The sequence below is a fragment of the Cynocephalus volans genome, chromosome 14 (assembly GCF_027409185.1).
Source record: "Cynocephalus volans isolate mCynVol1 chromosome 14, mCynVol1.pri, whole genome shotgun sequence".
Taxonomy (NCBI): Eukaryota; Metazoa; Chordata; class Mammalia; order Dermoptera; family Cynocephalidae; genus Cynocephalus; species Cynocephalus volans.
In genome coordinates this window covers 10,749,249-10,766,298 of record NC_084473.1, presented here as the reverse complement: position 1 = coordinate 10,766,298, position 17,050 = coordinate 10,749,249, and the positions used below count along the sequence as shown (strand labels likewise).

The following is a 17,050-nucleotide window of genomic DNA, read 5'->3' as shown; positions in this document are numbered from 1 at the left end:
AAGGCTTTCGTATGAAGATAGATGGTGTCTTAAATCAGAATTTTCTCTGCTCTTTTTCAGGCAATCCAAACTAATTTACATTAAAACAATATTTATTTTTAATTCTTAAATGCATACATTTTTATTTTTAAACATTCACAAAATACTGGTAAAGTTGAAGTTGTCCTTTACCTGGCTGCCATCCACCTAAAAGTAGTGACTTATCAGTTTGGATGTGCCCTTCTAGACCCTTTAACTGCACATAGTTTTCCATAATACGGATTTCTATAAGCTGTGGCACCTTTCTTTTTTTTTTTTTTTTTTTAAAAGATGACCGGCAAGGGGATTTTAGCCCTTGACTTGGTGTTGTCAGCACCACGCTCAGCCACTGAGCAAACCGGCCATCCCTATATAGGATCCGAACCCGCGGCCTTGGTGTTATCAGCACCGCACTCTCCCGAGTGAGCCACGGGCCGGCCCTCACCTTTCTTTTTTGTTCCATGCTATTTTATTTCCCTTTTACCCCTTCTTTCTTTTTTCTTTCCTCTTTTCCATTTCAATGGGAACTTGAGAAGAAAGGGAGGTAGCTGAGTGAATTTCACTGTCTTGAATTAGAACTTGGCTGCTGTTTTCCACTGAGCATGAAATAACCATCTTGCCCGTGCCCTAACTCTACTCCCCTTTTCCTGTGGGAGCTCGCCACATCCTGGTGTTGGTCTTCTCGTGCTGAGTTGTACATGCAAGAGCTGGCAGAATTTTTCAACATCACTTCTTGAAATCATCATGCTGTAATTGCTACAATAAATTTTATTTTGGCATTTTTGTTTCTTATGACTAAGTAATTCCTCTTGACTGACACCCAGATGACTTGGCTTTGCTTGACTTGCGTGCTTTGTTTATCTTTCTCATCACCTTTCTCCACACCCACCTTCTTATCTTCTGTTTTTTCTTAAAATTTCCTCCTCTTAATTTTTAAAAATATAGCATATTTCCTTCCACTTTTAAAATAGTGATATTTTAGTCTTAACTGCATGATAACTAACACTTTATATATTTATAGGATTTCATTTTGTGTTTTATATCCATTATTTTATTTGATCCTCCCCTAAACCTTGTGGGACAGGTGTTGCACTGTTGTCCTCATTTATACAGTGGCCATCTCTCTCTTGGTTTCTCTGAGTACAAGTTAAGTTGGGTGTATTTAACAGATCATGAGAATGTTTTTCTAAAGTTGATGCACAACTTATTTAAACTTTACCTTTTTTTTTTTTTTCTTTTTTAAGTGGCTGGCATTACAAGAATCAAACCCTGGACCTTGGTGTTATAACACCGTGCTCTAACCAACCGAGCTAACCCGCCAGCCCCAACTCTTCCCTTTCTTACCATGTAGACATTATCTTTAAAACTTTGTGTTTGTTTTTTGGGGGATAAGTCTCCTCCCTGGGCATCAACCATTCATCTCTAAAATGAGAGCTTTTGATAAATTGATAAGATGAGTTCTCTAAGATTTTTAAAATTTAAATTCTATGATTTCAATCAGGTTATTTTGTTTCTTTACATAGTAGTAGGTGGTTGAGTTATGACTCCAGTTTATTTTATGTGACATTGCCAAAAGTTTTTTTTCTTTGACTGTGTTAATAATTCATTTTTCACTTACTGTTTTAGGGAAAAATATTTACTTCCCTGGAGCCAGAACATGACCTTAATGATGTCTGCCTTTACCCCAACTCAGGTACGCATCATGTAGCAGTCCAGTGAGACAATCTAGGCTGTACTTTTTTCGGTTTTAAACTCATTTTTTTTTTTTTAAAAGATGACCGGTAAGGAGACCTCAACCCTTGGCTTGGTGTTGTCAGCACCACGCTCAGGCAGTGACCTAACCGGCCATCCCTATACAGGATCCGAACCCGCGGCCTTGGTGTTATCAGCACCGCACTCTCCCGAGTGAGCCACGGGCCAGCCCTTTTAAACTCATTTCTTAAGACAGAATTTGGCTTGGTCAGGACAGTTCTTGAATATTTTGCTTACTTGGAAGAATCAAGAGCAGGAAGTGGGGTGGGTGATTCAGAAAATGGCACTTTTGATGACTCAGTAAATCCTCAGCCTGCCTAACTATTAGTAGAAACTGGTAACAATATATAAGTAGGTGGCAGGTGAAATGTTTTTTTAGTGTACTCTTTAGCTCTTTTATGTGATTAGCAATAGCATGTGGAAATTGAGGTTAGGGATTTGGAGAAGGCTGGAGTTTCCAGTAGTACACAGGTGGCTCATGAAGCCGTGGGTTTTGGTGTATTCTATGTGGTATGCTGTTCAGCCAGTTTACGTGATAGTTTTTTTTTTTTTTTTGGTGGATGGCCAGTAGGGGGATCCAGATACATGATAGATTTCAAAATTTTTTTTTTTTTTTTGAAAGATTACCGGTAAGGGGATTTTAACCCTTGACTTGGTGTTGTCAGCACCAAGCTCACCCAGTGAGCAAACCGGCCATCCCTATATGGGATCCGAACCCGTGGCCTTGGTGTTATCAGCACCACACTCTCCCGAGTGAGCCACAGGCCGGCCCTAGATTTCAAAATTTAGCAATACATTCAAGGTAGATCTGTGGAGAATTTTGGTGTATGAGAGAAAAACAGTTTCTACTCTCAAGCAGTGTACTCTGAGGACAGACATACACAGATAATTTTGATTGATGGGTACAAGACAACATGAAAGGTCCTGTCATGTATGTACAAACAGCACTTGGACAACATGTTAGAGAGAATGGTTTCATCCAGGGCACCTAGGGACGGGCATAGGGAAGGTTTTTGTTTGCATTGAGTTTGGAGTGATGAGTAAGGTTTGGTTAGATGGATTTGGGGAAAGAGTTGACCCATGGTGGGGAACAGTGTAGGAAGAGGAAGAAGGATGGGGTACGGACGGAGGGCTTGTTTGGGACAGGGAGGAGCTGCCTGTGCCTAAGCTGTGGTGGCTCTGGGAGTGGGGGGTGACATGGGAGGGCAGATAGTGGCCAGTGCTGGAGGTCTGGGAAACACATGCTACATGACTTGGCCTCTTTTTGTAGTCAGAGAGGGCCTGGTCAGACTGTGCTTTCAGAAGGCAGGTCTGTCCTTTGAGTGAAGGGTAGATTTGTTTTGAACTAAAATGATTAGGAGGTGCTATTCTCAGCTGAGGTAGGGAGCCTAAGTAAGAGCAAGTTTGGAGAGAAAGACTATGGCTTCTTTTTCTAACATTTGTGTATTTGGAGGTGATGGGACAGTGGCAGTGTCTGGCAGAGGGTCTCAAACCTGCCTGCCCATCCAAATCACCTGGGGAGCTTTTAAAGTACAGATTCCTTGGTTTCATCCCAGGTGTATGGACCCGCAGTGTCCAGGGGCAGGGTTCAGAAATGAGTATTTTTAACATGCTTCCCCAGTGATTCTCACGCAAGCCCTGCGTTGACCTACAGACCTGCACTTGGGAGCCATGCCTGATGTACAATAAAAAATGTGGTCTTGAGATAAGTAGGTCTGCTGTTAGAAAGTTTTGAGACATGGAAATAGGGATTATTGCAGAGTAGTGGGAGTGAATGAGGTTACCCATGGGGAAAGCGCAGAGGGAGACGAGGAGAGAGCAGGAGCTTGTTCGTTTAGAGGGAGGAGGAGGAGCCAGCTGAGAAACTTCACAGGAATGGACAGAGTGACAGTGAAAGAACCAACAGTTTTTGGAGTAGAATAGAACCTAAAACAGGAGAGATTCAGTGGGCATTGCTCGTCAAGTCGTTAGTATTACAGGAAGGAAAGAACTAAGATTTATTGAATGCTACTCTGTGTTGTCAATCTGGTAATGGATGCTGTAATATAATTTATCGTTTAATCTTTTTGTAACCCTGTGCAGTCAGTGTTCCACAGTTTTGTTTTTGTTTTTGTTTTCTTTTTTCTTTCTTCCTGTCTATTTTCTTTCTTGCCTCTTAGGAGGTCAGAAAAACTGAGTAATTTGTCCAGGGTTGGTCACCTGGCTGGTGTGTATCAGAGCCTCGGTGAGAGCCCAGCCTTCCTGACTCTGGGGCTGGTGCCTCTTTCTAGTTAGGCTACTCTCCCAAGGAAGCCAAGAAACTCTGGGCCTAGTAATTTGCATTTCAATGTGCGGTGGCTGAGAGAATTTTTTAATAGTGGGGGTGAAGTTAAATTCTGGTGAGTTCAGGAATAAGTTGCAGATGAGGATGCTGGGGTCCTAGTTGGGATATTAAAATGAGCTAAAATGGGGTCTGGGCTAAGTAAGAAGGTGGTGAACCAGGTGGAGTTGTGGTTGGAACCAGGGTGAAGAGCAGGGGTAGCTGGATTGGGAAAGTGATGGTTAGAAGGGTCTGGAGTGGGGAGAGAAGATCTCATCTTGTGCTGTCCAGGCTGCTAGTCCCTAGCCACATGTGGCCATTGAGATGTACTGTAAGTGTAAAATACACACTGGATTTCAAAGACATTGTATGAAAAATAGAATGTGATCATTAATAATTTTTTGTTTTAATTGAATGTTGAAGTGAAAATATTTTGGGCATATTAGGTTAGTAAAACATTAAAATTAGTTTTGCCTGTTTATTTTTATTTTTAAGGTGGCTGCTAGAAAATTTTAAATCACAAGTGTGGCTTGCATAGTATTTCTGTTGGGCAGTGCTGGTCTAGACTTGGAGATCTGTAACAGTTTAGGATGCTGGTAAGGTACAAGGTGTTAATATTGCTTGTACCTGACTCAGTGGAGTGGGAATTATTGAGGCTGGTAAGCCACCTCAGTTTTTCCATTGTAACCAAGAATACAGAGGCCCTGCTGAAGCTCAAGTGCTGATCTATTGGCCCTGTTGGGCTGCTGTGCGTACCGGGCTGCAGTGCCTACACACCTTTCTCCACGGGGTAGGGCTGGAGGTTGGACTCTTGTGGCCAGCTTGACCTTTCTGATCTTTTAAGGTTAATTCTTGCACATCCCCCCGGCCCCCACCTTTAATGAGTGTAAAGATCCCACAAAGATTGTGACTACTTGGCAGAGAAGCGTTTTTCTGAGAGATACCTGGGTTTAGCTCAGACTATGAAGGAATGCATCTTTAAAATTCCACCACTGATGTTGGTTGTTGGAATCACAAGGAAGAGGGAGGGTAGCCTTATCAGGGAAGGGTTGTTGACCTGGGTGACGGCCGAGGCAGAGGCCTAAAATGGACTTCAGAGGGTGCTCATAATTCAACCATATATCTCTGTAATACTGATTTTATTATTTTCCCTTGGGCCTTAAAATTAAATTTTATTTTATTTTTATTTATTTATTTATTTTTTAGCAGCTGACTAGTAAGGGAATTAGAGCTCTTGACCTTAGTGTTGTCAACACCATACCTCCAACCAACTGAGCTGACCAGCCAGCCCCTTAAAATTAATTTTAAATGATTTTATTTTCTCATGGTAAAAATAATGCATGCTTTTTAATGAAAATGAGATGAAGATAATTATGTTTCTTATGTTTCAGTATTATAATTTTAATAATTAATGTATACTCAACAAAGTAATATTTATGAAGAAATGTTTGGCAGTTTGAACAGAAAACCTTCTTAACAGCAGCATTTGAAAAATCTTTTCAAGGGTTGGCCAACTATCACCCAGCCTACCACCTGTTTTTTTACAGTCTGTGAACTAAGAATAAGTTTTACGTTTTTAAATGGTTGGGAAAAAAATCCAAAGAATAGTATTTTGTGACACATGAAAAAATATATGAAATTCAAATTTCATTGTCTTTTAGCATAAACTTTTATGCAAACAAAGCTATGTTCGTTTACACATTTCTGTGCGGCTTTTGCAGTGCTTTGGCAGGGATGAGTAGTTGAACATTCCAGATGGCCTGCAGGGCTTATGTATTCACCACCTGCCCCTCTTCTGAAGCACTTTGCTGACCCCTCGTCTGTATCACTAATACAAAAAACCCACAATATTTAATTATGAGAAATTTCAAACATACAGAACAGTTGAAAAAGTAGTGGGTGAACATCTTTATATCCTCCACTCAGATTCAGTTTTTGTTAATTTTCACCATTTGCTTTAATGACCTCTGTACATGTACGGTTGTTTTGGTTTCTCTGTGGAATCACTTGAAAGCCAGCTGCAGACATGGTGGCACTTCACCTCCACTGAGTATAGCATTTATCTTATTAGGATAAAGACATTCTTCTATTAACCAAAGTACTCTGCATCTAATAAAAGTAACAGTCGTCCCTAATATCTTACATTCAGTTCATTTTCAAATTCCCCTAACTGTCCCTCAAAGGCCTTTTTTTTTAAGCCTGTTTATTTTTGGTTTTTTGAACCAGGATGTAATCAAAGTTGTGTATCTTTAGTTTCTTTCAATCCAGAATATGCGTTCCGCAATTTTTTTTTTTCCTTCTCCATGACATTGACTTTTGTTAAGATCAAGCCAGTGGTCCCATAGAAATGTCCTTCATCCCAGATATATGTGATTGTTTCTCATGGGGTCATTTAACTTGTTCCTCAGGCCCTGTATTTTTCCTAAAATAGAAGTCTAAAGGCTTACTTAAGTTTAGGTTAAATATTTTCGGCAAGAATAATGCGTGGCTGCTGGTTCTCCATGTCAGATCTCATCGCATCAGTCATCTGAGTGTTGGTGTCGATAAGGTGGATCACTTTGTTAAGGCGACCACTTCATTACAAAGTATGGTTTTCTGAAAATGAACAATTTTAAGAGTGATGTTTTGGACAAAGGAATTATTATTATTGTCTAATAACTTATAAGAGGTTAATCATACATCCAAAAGCTAGCCACATAGTGTATTTCATAAGCTGGCAAGCACAGCAGGTGGTGTTCCTTGGCGCTTTTTCATGGTTCGGGTCTGCATGTGGTTGATTCATACGCTTTGCTTTTTCCTTGCTTTACCACACCTTTTTCTTTCAACTCAACTCTTTATGTTTTGTGCTTAATCATTATAAGCTTAATCATATTTTAGAAAAGCTAAAACATTTTCCTCTGTTTATCTTCTCACTTACTCATTTTGAAGTAATGAAAGCCTCATCATGATTATTGTTTTGTAATGTTTTTCTTATAACAAAACTGCTCAGAATATTGAGAAATGGGCCCGCCTTTCCTGCTCAGTTTACAGCCCTGCTCTTGTTGCTCACTGAGCCGTCTGTGCAGCATCTGAGCACCATGCAGCTGCTCTGTGCAGGTCAGGGCACTTGAAGAAGTGGCACAGCCCCATGACTTTGGTGTGTGTCAGACTCACGACATGGGGAGCTTGTAAAGCTTGTGTATGTCTGAGTCCCACTCCACACCTGTCGAATCAGGATCAGTGGATTCAGAAGCATTGGGAGAGAGAGAAGAAGATGAGTTGGGCTCAGGACAGACCTATTCAGGCTTAATAATTGTAAATTACCCAGCCTGGGCTTTCTCTCCTACCTTACAGGGCTAACAGTGTAGGGCTGTTGCCTATCCTGTCTTTTTTTTTTTTTTTCAGGCAGCTGGCCCTTGACCTTGGTGTTATAAAGTAGACTTTCATTCTCTGTTCGTATCCTCTAAATACAAGGGGTCTTCAAAAGTTCATGGAAGGATTTCTATTATCTGTTAACTCCACATATTCCATGAACTTTTGAAGTACCCTTGAACATGGACACCAACTGTTGGGGTCATCTGTAGTCATCCTTGGTGTCTTAGATGGTAAGCTCATGTGCTCCATACTGTTATCAGAAGTTAAACACAGGGACAGGAGCCTCCCCGCCTTCTGCCGTTCCTGCTGGCACAGTTGCGTGCATACAGATAGTCTACTCTGAATTGCTCAAGGCAGGCACTGATACCATGTGTTTTAGTGCAGTGTTTCTCCAGTGTATCTGGAGGATTTTGTTTTGCTTTTTCTTTGTTTTTAAATTTCCAATCCATTGAAGATTGATATTTTTGTAAAATATAATAAAAATGAATTACTAGAAAAATGGCTACACAATTGGACGTCACTGCAGTGTGGAATTGCTATACAGGTTTCTAAATGGTTCCTTTCAATTTCTGCATTTAATCTCCTGGCCTGGTAACAGCTTGGACCTGGGAGTACACTTTGAGTAGTACTGCTGTAGAGCACTGTTTCTGGTGTGGTTTTGTTTGGCACCTGGCCAGTAAGGGGATCCGAACCTGTGACCTTGATGTTATAAGGCTGTGCTCTAACCAACTGAGCTAACGGGCAAGTTCTCTGTTTCTGGTTTTCTATTGTGAGCTTCAATGAGTCCTTTAGCCCTATAGCACATGCAGATGAGTTGGTGTGTGCATGTTTCTGGGGAGGGCACTATTTTATCAAATCCTCTTTCAGTGTATTATTATACTCTGCAGTACACTGTAGGGTACTATTTCATATTGGAAGTGTATTCTTTTGATTCTAGGTACTGATATCTTTTCCTTGTCTTTTAAAATTTATATTTTTATTGTGGAAACAATAATAAACAGCATTAAAGGAAACTTAAAGGAAATGAGCATTCATAATGCCATAATCTCTTCATAAGTACTACTTTCACTAGGAAAATTCTTATATGAATCCTGTGTTCATGTGTTTTAAATTGTCCTCATACTATACATGTAATTATCTTTTGCTTTTTAGTTTGACATTAAATTAAAAACATTTTTCAAGTTGCTATATGGTATTTGTTACTGAATCATTCTAATGGTTTATTATTTGATCGTGCAGGAAGTCTTTTAATTGAATCTTAGTTGTTACTGGAGTTTTAGAGTCCCATGTTACATGGGCTGGGGGGTCAGTGGAGTATCAGCTGCTCTACTCGTTAGCTCTGTGGTGACCTTGAGCAAATTAGTTCACTCTCTGAGGCTGGAAAGTGCCTGGCAAAGTGCTCACTCTCTGCTTGTTTCTTACCTATGATCTTCTTAATTTCTGCTGAACAAGTCCTTCTTTCACTGGTTTGATTTTCTGTTTCTACTGGTTAGAAATTTCTGATACTCTTTGGGCTTTGTGTGGTTATTTGTTTTTCTCATTTGTAAGAGCTTTTACTCCTGACCCTCCCCACTTCGGTTCCGTAGTAGATTAGCTTGTATCAATGGCCATATCTGGCCAAGTGAGATCCTACTCCATTTTAGAAAACAAGTGAGCTGTGTGCAGTCAGAATTCTTCTGTGTAATTAGACCAGAGCCCTTTCTGTGATTTGTTTGGTAGGTGTGGTTGTGTTTCCTTGTGGAATATTTATTATTGAGTATTCAGTGTTTAGGGTTGAGCCAGTGAAGACAGGCTTAAGGGATGTCTGTGTCAAGAACCTTCTTTTCGGTTGTAACATGTTGCTTCTGTCCCCAGAGCTGCTTCTTTAAGACTCTTGGAACAATTTTGGCAGTGCTGTTAGTGGAAACCTGGGAAGCCCAGTCAGTATAAATGGTTTTCTTCCATTGTGACCTCAGTGAACATTCTGTTTCCAAGGCCAGAAAAAGTACTGAGATGAAAGATTTTATAGCTATGAAAAACTGCCCTGATTTTTGTTTTAGTTTAATCTAGACATGTATTCTTGCTCTTCTAGACATCACTAAGTGCTTTGAGATATCTGTGTATTTTTGGTGACCCATTGGTCCCAGTTTAGGACTAGCTAACACTTTTCAGTTATAGGCAAGTTGTGGTTCTGCTGAGACATCTTTTGAGTTCCTGCTTGCTGCTTGAGTGATAATGGACCTCATTCACTCACCGTTTCATTTCTATGACAGCATTAAATATCATCACTTTTTACAAGCTTTTGTATAAGTGAAAGGAAGGGCAGGAAAAATATTTTTTACAACACAGAATCAAATAAATCATTGTCCTTAACATTGGTATATTTAATTATGATTATGTGATCTGATGATCTAAGTGTCTTCCCTTTACAAATAGATAGAGAAAACAAACAATTTGGTTAATCTGCAAAAGTCTTTAAAAAATTCAAGCTCTTGAGTTTGAATTTTAGCTCTAACATTCCCTTGCTTGTGACTGGGGCATCAGTCCCTTTGAGCTTTCTTTTTCTTTCTTTCTTTTTTTTTTTTTAAAAAGATGACCGGTAAGGGGATCTTAACCCTTGACTTGGTGTTGTCAGCACCACACTCAGTGAGCGAACCGGCCATCCCTATGTAGGATCCGAACCCAGGTCCTTGGTGTTCTCAGCACCACACTCTCCCGAGTGAGCCACAGGCCGGCCCAAACACAGGATTTTTTTTTTTTTTTGTCTTTTTTGTGACCAGCACTCAGCCAGTGAGTGCACCGGCCAGTCCTATATAGGATCCGAACCGCGGCGGGAGCCACGGTTCTCCCGAGTGCGCCACGGGTTCGGCCTTTTTTTTTTTTTTTAAAGATGTCTGGTAAGGGGATCTTAACCCTTGACTTGGTGTTGTCAGCACCACGTTCTCCCAAGTGAGCCACAGGCTGGCCCTGAGCTTTATTTTTCTGAACAGTAAAATAGGGATGATGATACTTCTTATTTTAGAGAGTTGTTGCATGTTCACCAAGACATTATATGTGAAAGTGCTTAGTATGTTATAAAGGATTAGCCAAAGTTTGCTGATTTGCATTTTATTTATTTATTTATTTTTTTTTTTTTTAAAAGATGACCGGTAAGGGGATCTTAACCCTTGACTTGGTGTTGTCAGCACCACGCTCACCCAGTGAGCGAACCGGCCATCCGTATATGGGATCCGAACCCGGGGCCTTGGTGTTATCAGCACCGCACTCTCCCGAGTGAGCCACGGGCCGGCCCCAATTTGCATTTTATTTAAAGTGCACCTGTCTGGAAGAGAGGCCACGAGGAGTCTTGGCAGTTGTGTAGGGCCTCCGGAGCCGCTTCCTAAAATTTGGGAGGGGAAGAGTGTGTTGCAGAAGTGGCAGACTTCTGAATATTTAGGTACTAAGTAGTTCAGTACCAAAGAGTACTGGATTTAAAGGTTACATTGCCACTGGGGTTACAGGGAATCCTTTATTGAATGCCAGCAAGTTGTCCTTCCTTCAGTTTTGCTTTCTCATCGTGCCGATCCCAAGGGGACTACATTATTAACTGCCCCATTGGTTCCTTCTGTTAAAACTCGCTGTGATGGAAGGATTGCGGTACAGTGAAGGCTGTTAGATTCCATTTCGGTCTTGCTGGGGTAGCTCCACGTGGTGGTCTCCATAGTCATTTTGTTTTCTAGTTAGCTGTGAAGTTAAATGCAAAAGTTATGAATTTGCCGTGACATTTTGTGGGAAATTCTTTCCCTTGGTTCTTGATTCCCAATTAACAGAAGGAAGCCTTTCTTCTCAATTAACTCATTATTACTCTAATATATAGTGCACTACATTTTATCTGTATGTCTGAAGCTTAAAACTTCCCACCTAAAAATTTCGAACTGCGTAGACCTAAGCACCTTATGGTGGGAACTGCTCATTTACTTAGTAGAAGCTGAGCATTTTGCAGATAGGAAGTTGGCCTTTCTGATAGCTGAAGATCTCTCATCTAGGAGTCGTGGACTGAAACCCAAGACCTGGCTCCTAGGCCCGGCTTCCAGGCTTGACTCCTGCTGTGCGCCATGTACTGAGCACTTTAAGCATTTCAGAATATGAAATATATAGAAAAGGGTACTTTGCTTTCCCCATGTGTTTACCTTTTTCATTGTGTTTATTTTTAGGAATGCTTCTTACTGCCAATGAAACCCCCAAGATGGGCATCTATTACATTCCAGTAAGTAATACAAATGGAAGTTACACTAAAGATAGGACAAGCAGAGATACTTTATTTTTAAACTAGATGTACTGAGGGACTTTGAGCTATGTAAATTCCACACAAGGACTCACTTCTAAGGTGAGTTTGCTTCCTGGAGCCAATAAAGTGATGCATAAACATTCTTATATGGGAAAGTACTTATGATTCTCTTTTTTTTTCCTTGGTGGCTGGCTGGCAAGGAGTTCCGAACCCATGACCTTGGTATTACGAGGCTGCACTCTAACCAACTGAGCTAACTGGCCAGGCTATGGGAAAGTATTTAATTTCATGTTAAAATAAATAGACTATAGAGACTGGCCAGTTAGCTCAGTTGGTTAGAGCATGATGCTGATAACACCAAGGCTCAGGGTTCGATTGCTGTAGTGGCCAGTCTCCAAAAAATAAATAAATAAAATAGACATTATAAATTAGTATTTATTCTTCAAATTTACATTTCTTTTTTGTTTCCAAGTATTTTAGAATCTTAAACTTTCAGCTATTAGTGATCAGGAGGTCTAATTCTAAAATAAAAGTCTAATACTCTTCTAATCATCTCACTGTAGTTTGTTTCTTTTTTTTCTCCTTTTGTTAATTTATTTATTAATATTACTTTTTTACATTGTATGTTGTTGCTGTGGAGCAGTTGGAGAGGGGAAGGGAGAAGGAAATAGGGTGGGAGAAGGAGGAAGGAAGGGTGGGGTTCAGGCCTGTGGCACCCCTCCTCATTCCTGCAGGGGAGACCAGGGGGCTTCCAGTGGGCGTCTTGGTCATTGCTGGGCTGGGTACATGTGTCAGGGGGTGTGGCCAAGACCTAAGGCCCCCCCCACTGCCCCAGCTTGGGAGAGCCTGGTGTGCTTCCTGTGGTGGCTTGGTGGCCGTTGCTGGGCTGGTTGTGGGTGTTGGTGTGTGGGGGGGTCATGGCTGAGGCCTGAGGTGCCCCACCACCTTGGCTCAGGAGAGCCTGGGGTGCTTCCAGTGGTGGCTTGGTGGCCGTTGCTGGGCTGGTTGTGGGTGTCAGTGGGGGGGACATGGCCGAGGCCAGAGGTGCCCCACCGCCTTGGCTCAGGAGAGCCTGGTGTGTTTCCAGTGGTGACTTGGTGGTCGTTGCTGGGCTGGTTGTGGGTGTCAGTGGGGGGGGGGGGCATGGCCGAGGCCTGAGGTGCCCCACCGCCTTGGCTCAGGAGAGCCTGATGTGTTTCCAGTGGTGACTTGGTGGTCGTTGCTGGGCTGGTTGTGGGTGTCGGTGGGGTGGGGGGGGGGCATGGCTGAGGCCTGAGGTGCCCCACTGCCCTGGCTCAGGAGAGCCTGGGGTGCTTCCTGTGGTGGCTCGGTGGTCATTGCTGGGCTGGTTGTGGGTGTTGTGGGGCATGGCTGAGGCCTGAGGTGCCCCACTGCCCTGGCTCAGGAGAGCCCAGGGCACTTCCTGCCGCAGCTCCGTGGTCATCGCATGGCTGAGGCCCCCAGCCCTCCTGCTCCCTGGCTTGGTAGCCCAGGGGATTTCCAGTCCTTCTAGGTTTTATAGGTGTTCTTTGGTGATGTGAGACCTTTACTAGTTAATATCAAACTTTGTTTCTTGTCTGTGGGTATTTTTTTTTTCTTCCAGTTCTGTCTTGCATTATTTGCTGTTCCTGCCACTTAAACTTTGCTCTGGAGCTAAAATGGGGAAACTTCCTGTGGGGACCAGAACTTGAGCTCTGTGGTTGATCTAAATTGACACTTTGCTGCTAGTTCCCTAGGGAAGACTTTTTGTGCAGCTCAGGGTATAATGGTTGACTTTATAGGTACTTCCTGTTGGCTAATATACCTTCCACCAGAAAAGTAAAATGGCGTTAAAGACTGAGATACACAAAATGGCACCTGAGAAAGTTTCCTGGAAAACCCCCACCCAGAAAAATCCCCTAGCTACCACGTTACCTTCCCGCGTGTGCAATTTTGCCTGTCTGTGGGAAAGTCCCAGCTCAGCTTAAACCCCACTCGCTTCCCTCCCCTTCCTTCTTAGCCAATAGGAACAGTCAAGCTCAGCCTAACTGGATATAAAAGGCCCACCCCAACTCTCCCTGCTGCTGCTCCCACTTTTGAGAGGGCAGCCTGCTTGTTCATTTTGCCTGCCTAATACACTTTGGTTGAATCCCTGTCTCCTGGTGTGTCTTATTTTGCGCTCGGGCCGGGGTTTTTCCTTTCACTTCCAGCTCTCATGACATCCAGTACACCTGGGTTTTGTAGAAACTGGTCTGGGCCTGAGTCTTTTCAGCAAACTGCACCCCCTGCAGATCTGTACTCCTGACCAGTCTCCACTGAGTGGTCCTATGCTGATTAGGGGGCAGATCAGCTGTACTTGCTGTGCCCTAGTGTTCTCCCAGTGGGCCTGTCTCCCCCACTGTCCACACTGCAAACACTTCCCATGAGGTGGGCTGTGCGCCAGTCCCTTGCGATGACTCACTGGCCTCTGAGGGGCTCCTTTTTTTCAGTTGTTGTGGCTCCTTGTTCCTATGTGGGTCCCCAGGAACCCTGTTAGTAGTCTTGCTCGCCCGGGGGCCACCAAGGCCCTCTTCTCCCCTGAGGCCTCCAAACAACTTCATCTGCAAGGCACAGCTGTGGCTTTGGCCAGCTCCTGCTCTGTGTGCTCAGCAGCTCTGGTCTTGAAGCGACTGGGGCTCAAAACGATCGGAGCACTTCTTTCTCTCAACGTTGCTTGTCCTGCCTTCATGCGCTCCATAGGTCTCTCCTCCTCTTCCCCTGGGCTCTAGTGGCCTCAGCTTGGCTGTCATCCCTTTTTCATAGTTGTAAATTGATTGATTTGTATGAGAGAGTGACGCTGGCGACCATCTATTCTAATCTTGACCAGAATTCCGTAGTTTGTTTCTTTTAAAAATAACTTACATATAAAAGAAACAATTTTAGATTGACATGGTCAGTAAGGACATGTAGTTTGTAACCTAACCTTTTTTTCTTCCTTAAAGAATTCTTCTCTTACATATGCCAGAAGCTTCCCCACCTTTCTCTTTTAGTTAATAGTAGGAAAGAAACATATGGAAATACCTTGGATTGAGTGTCGCCCTAAAACTTGACTCCCACTGTGACAGTGTTAAGAGGTTGGGAAATCCTATTTTGGCAATTGAAAGGTGGGGCCTTGAAGAGGTGATTAGATTCTGAGGGCCATGCCAGGTGAATGGATTAAAAATGGTGGTCTTGATCATGGTTCCGAGGGATTTAAAAGGAGAGTGTATGAGGAGCTGTCTCTCTCTGCTTCACCATTTTCTGCTATGTGAGACCCCTGGGTCGGTGTCACCACCACCAGGGCCCTCACCATATGTGTTCCCTGCAGTGTGGACTTCCCCAGGCTCCAAAACTGTAAGCAGTAAATTTTGTTGCCTTTGTAAATCACCCAGTTCCAGGTATTTTGTTACAAGTAACAGAAATGGACTGATACAGGAAATATGATATTCTAAGCAGAAAAAGTAGTATAAGTTGTCACTAGATTCCTTTAGAGTCAGCAAACATCTCCCTTTTCTGAGATTTGGGGAGAAGAGAGTCTAGTGAGGGGTGTTGAAGATCAGAACTGGAGAGAGGTGTACTCTCCAGAACTGCTGTCAGCCTCCAGTTATGAAAACTCCTGTTTGTGATGGCTATTTTTTTTGTTTTGTTTTGTTTTGTTTTGTTTTTGGTGACTTGCTGGTAGGGAGACCCAAACCCTTATAAGTCTTCTATTTTACTTATTTGTTTTGGTGGCTGGCTGGTAAGGGGATCCAAACCCTTGACCTTGGTGTTGCCAGCACACGCTCTCCAAAGTGAGCCAACCGACCAGCTCTGTGATGGTTCTTTTGAAATAGCTCAACTATGTGTGTATTTCCAAAAATGTGTACTGCTTGATATTGACTTTCTGTGGATTCACAAAACTGATATGTTGTTGAAAGCACTTTGAGATATTTCTTTTGGTTGGTAGTGAAATGAAAGCCATTTGAGCCGGAAGTGCTTTAGTTTTCCTAAGCTGTCATTTGTTCCTTTTCCCCTAGACTTTCACAGGCACTGCCTGCATATTCCTATCAGTTTATCCATCTTTCCTTGTATTCATTTGTTTAATAAATATTTACTAATTGCATCAACTGTGTGTCAGGAACTATGCTGTATGCTGGCAGAATAACAGTGTGTAGAGTACTGCCCCTTTCCTCAAGGAGTGAGTGTTGGAAAGAAAACAAGAAAGCAGGCAATTTCAATTCATTGTGATGAATGCTGTAATAGAAGTTCTAAGGAAGGGCACTTTGAGAGGACCGTAGATGGAGAGACTCTTCCCCCAGTGTAGGCTGGGGAGCTGGTGGGATATGCGGCAGGTACTTGGAGAAAACTTCCAGGGAGAGGCCTGAGGATGGTTACGTAGACTGGATGAAGGGGTGGGTGGAGTGGGGTGCAGAATGAGAGAAGGGTCTTGACAGTAGAGGGAAGGGTATGTGCAAAGCTTATGGAGAAAGTAACCCACATGGCTGAGCATTAGAGAGAGGGATGGGGAGCCAGGTTAGGAAGGGTCTTGTGAGCCAGGTGTGGGAATGTCAGACTGGGAGTCCTGGCACAGTGTCAAGCAGGGGAGTTAGATGATCAGATTTACATTTTGGAAAGATTACTTTGGCTGCCACAAGTACAATGGCTTACATAGGATCTATCCTGAAAGTAACAAGGAACAGGCTGTGGCAGTCTATAGGAGAGGTAATAGTACTTGTGCTGCCTGTGCCCCACCTCCCTTTCTAGTAGTTGTGGCTCTTTTGGGTTCTGGAGTAATTTGAGAGATGTCCAATCTGGCAGGGAGTAATTTCAGAGGGTTTATTATTCTTGAATTGCCCAATGGTGTTTCTCAAAGGTATTCATTGATTCATTGAAACTTCTCCCAGTTTCTGCCTTTTGGGGAACATTGTCAAGAAAGGCATAATAAATCAGCTTGCCCCTAACCTTTACATCATGGGAAAGGCCTCTTTTCATCTTCCTCTGAGGAGTGCCTGCTACATTTTGATCTTCAGCAACTATCTGTTGATACCTTGGGTCTTTAGATCCCTTCTCCATGTCAGAAGTGGATGGAATCAATGAGCAGGAAGGTGAAAAGCACTCTGTTAAGATAGAGTGTGGAGGTCTGCATCAGGAGTTCTGCTTAAGAGAGGAGGACATGCAGACTGGAGAGCCTCGTGTGTGGCAGTGCGGATGGGCCGTTCTGAAGACTGTGGCAGTGAGGCCACCTTCCTGGCTTGGATGAAGATGGTGGGAGTGGAAATAGAATTGGAAGGATTGTTAAGGTTGTGATAGACTTCAGAATCAATTGGATGTGGGGAGTAAAGAAGAGAAAAGAACAAAGGATGATACCCTGGTTTCTGTTTGGGCAAATGTGTGGATGACAGTGT

At 42.8% G+C, this 17,050-nt stretch overlaps 1 protein-coding gene across 3 annotated transcripts in view; it reads left to right on the top strand.

The window, feature by feature from the left end:
• The window catches only part of NOL10 (nucleolar protein 10), a 117,409-nt gene that overhangs the window by 35,058 nt on the left and 65,301 nt on the right, over positions 1-17,050 (top strand). For 2 of the 3 annotated variants that reach the window (XM_063078340.1, XM_063078341.1), the window contains exons 12-13: positions 1,645-1,711; positions 11,596-11,648. The exons of the other annotated variant lie outside the window; for it this stretch is intronic. In XM_063078340.1, the coding sequence (XP_062934410.1) occupies positions 1,645-1,711; positions 11,596-11,648 (120 nt within the window). The remainder of the gene's footprint in view (positions 1-1,644; positions 1,712-11,595; positions 11,649-17,050) is intronic. 3 annotated transcript variants of the gene reach the window in all.